Source organism: Eurypyga helias, unplaced genomic scaffold, assembly GCF_000690775.1.
Source record: "Eurypyga helias isolate BGI_N326 unplaced genomic scaffold, ASM69077v1 scaffold1580, whole genome shotgun sequence".
Classification (NCBI taxonomy): domain Eukaryota; kingdom Metazoa; phylum Chordata; class Aves; order Eurypygiformes; family Eurypygidae; genus Eurypyga; species Eurypyga helias.
In genome coordinates, this window is record NW_010227438.1 from 47392 (window position 1) to 50411 (window position 3020).

General features: G+C 49.8%; 1 protein-coding gene across 1 annotated transcript; it reads right to left on the reverse strand.

Annotated features, from left to right (window-relative positions):
- Positions 1 to 1036: 1036 nt before the first annotated feature.
- On the reverse strand, positions 1037 to 2759 carry ARC (activity-regulated cytoskeleton-associated protein). The gene has a single exon (XM_010156114.1). It carries the CDS (start codon positions 2665 to 2667, stop codon positions 1453 to 1455), a length of 1215 nt encoding a protein of 404 aa, XP_010154416.1. The 5' UTR covers positions 2668 to 2759; the 3' UTR covers positions 1037 to 1452.
- Between the last annotated feature and the right edge of the window lie 261 nt (positions 2760 to 3020).

Sequence of the window (3020 nt, forward strand, 5' to 3'; positions counted from 1 at the left end):
TGCATCTCTTGCGGAGGTGTTGCTTATTTGGTCTGGTGATGAATGCAGATGGTGCTCATGTGTCCAGCCTCAAGAAGCTTTGAAGGGCCAAACTTCCTGAATATATAGCAGTCTCATCTCAAAGTCCTATCATCTGACATCAGCCAAAGCAAGATGAACGCTGAGCATTACTGTCTCAACATGGAAAATGTCACAGAGTCCAAGTCCATCTCCATCCACGGCAAGGAGATGCTGTAGAATGTTCTTTGTGAACAGAACACACTCTGTCCTCAGGTGCTCCAGGACAGGGGTTCCAACTTTCCAAGAGAATTTTGAGTCTGTCTGTGTGAGCAGAAACTCTTTGTTGTGATGCACAGGCTGAAACTGTGCTGGGACACACAGCTTCTCTCTTCACTTCTTTTTGCTTTTACATGGCAAAAGCTCCTGTTGTCTCCACCCATCAGCATGGACACGATTTGCTGCTCTGGGGATATTTTGCTCTGGATTTAGGATGTGTTTGCTTGCTTCATTTAAAACCTAAGGATTTATTTCCCTTACTTCCCCCCACCCTCTCAAAATAGCTCTGGTGCCTCCTCTGTCCACCCTGGCACCCTCTCTTCTCTAAAGAAAGCAGACTGCCCTTTCAATAAATGAGCTCAGAATTTAATTTCAAACTCTTGTTTCCTGCTGGATGCAGAGTATAATGTGCAGAGAAAGGTTGAAATTTGCCTCTGCACTGCAGAGGCCCTGATTCGAATGAGCAGAAACAAGGACAAGAAGTAAATCAGTAAGAGCCTCTTGAGAGGAAAAACATTAAAGCAGGTATTAGGTGCAATAAAATGAAAAATGCTAAAAATAATCCAGACTCCTAAAGTTTTCAGTTCCTGAGGTGTTAGAATTTCTTCTCCTAAAAAAGACCACTATCAAAACGATTTAATCCTTTGGAGCAAGAAAGAGCAGAAGATTGCCAAGTAAACATAAGCTCAGTAGTAAATCAGAAACGGGCAAGGGTCAAAAGAAAGATGTCTCCTTAGGATGGGGACACCTCTTCAGAAGAGGGAGGAGAGGGAGGAGAGATCCAGATGGGTAGGAACCCTCAGCCAATAGCTGCACTCGTATGAAGTCCTTGAAAGCCGCCAGTGCCAAGCGGCGGCTGCTTCTGAAGTTGGGAATTGTCTCTAGTTTCTTGTCAGGGATCTCATAAAATTGTCCGTTCCCCACAGTGGTGCAAGCGGTATCTCCAGCACCACAATATTGCATGGCTCAGGTGAAGTGGGCAACCACATCTTAAGGTGCCTCTCCCCCACTGCCTCCCTCCCCCCACAAGCAAAGTTAATTCCTCTGCTATGGGCTGATGGACTGAGCACACCTCATGTCTCATCTCAGCCAGAACCTCTCCCCAAGGAGAAGCTTCCTAAATACGTCCCCTTCTCCCTTTCATGTAACCCAGGCTGCTGCCTCCCTTGGACTAGCTCATATGACAGTAGCTGGGGGGCTGGGGGGCTCAGGTTGAGTCCCATTGCTCGGCACGGGACTGGCAGTCGTTGAGGGAGGCACACTCTCCACAGAATCTCCTGATTGAATCTCAGGGGTCCTCTGTGGACTGGGCTCCTCAGAGGGGTCCATGTTGCCTTGGACTTCCTTCCCTCTTTGGATCAACTGCTCTAAGGTCTTGGGCAAGGGGTAACTCAAGAAGCGCTTCAGTTTGGGCTGAAGGGTACCTACCACATACTGGATAATTTCCTCCTCATCTGCATCAACATAGAGGGTCTGGTATAAGTCTCTCTTGCGCCAAAGGAACTGGTCCAGGGGCTCTCCTTCTTTCTGGGGCAAATCCAGCTCCCTTTTGATAGCATCCCTAGTCAGAGTCCCCTCACTGTACTGCAGGAACTCCTTCTTGAACTCAACCCAGTTCTTGACAGAGTCCTGCTTGTATTCCCACCACTTTTTAGCTGGGCCGTTCATGTGATTTTGGATCTGAGACAGCCAGTATTCCTCTGTTCCACCCACCTGCTTTAAGTATTCCTCCAAGTGACTCAGGAACTCCCGGGGATCCTCAAAGACCTGAGTCTCCACTGGGGAGGCTGGAGCATCCTCCGACACAGAGACCCACTGGTAGGAATCATGGGCCTGGGGGATGCTGGGCACCTCCCCAGGAGGAGGGGTCAGCGCATACATTTGGCTCATATCAAGGGCATAGTCATAAATCTCCCCCTCACTTGGCCTTATCTCTGGACCTCCCACCCCAACAGACACAGTCTGCTTGCCATGTTCCCCAGGACAATATTTTCCTCCCATGGACTCCAGACGGTCCGCCCACTTCTCCAGACGGAAAAAGACCTCCTTCCAAACATTCATCTCTCTCTTGACCCACCTCTCCAGATGGGCAATGGTTTCCTGGCACCTGGCTAGGCAGGCCTTGATGGACTTTTTCCATCTTTGGTTATCAGTTGGGACATGGTCCTCTAAGTTATTCTCTAACTTCCCTACAGATTTCTGCAAGCCTTTCAGCTCACGCTCCACCTGCTTGGAGACCTCAGACAGGAGGTGCCGGTGAGTCCTCCTGACATGCTCCAACATTTCTGCCCTGCATTTCCCTATCTGCAGGATCACATTGGGCTTGTTGGCAACTCCACGGTGCCCCTGGAAGGAGTGGATGCCCGCATTGGTGACATTATCCAGCTGCATGGCTCCAACCGTGTGAGTGTCAAACACAGAAAGAACTGGGTTGCAAGCCCTGGTGCTACAGCTGGCTCTCAAAAAACCCCACCACAACACTTCCCAAAAGACACACAGAGACTTCTAAATCCCCCTCAAAGGACTTTTCAACACAAACACAACCAAATCAGATATCACCGCAGAGCGAGCTGTTCGGTCCTCGTGGATCCCAGGAAGAGTTGTAGGCAAATTTCTCCGGGTGCCCAGCAGGAGATGTTGGTCTTCTGTGTTCAGGGTGTCCCACAGAGAACCAGGATCCTCCAGGAACAAGGAGAGGAGTTGGCTAAGGTTTCCAGCGCCGCACACGTGCCCGCTACCTGCTC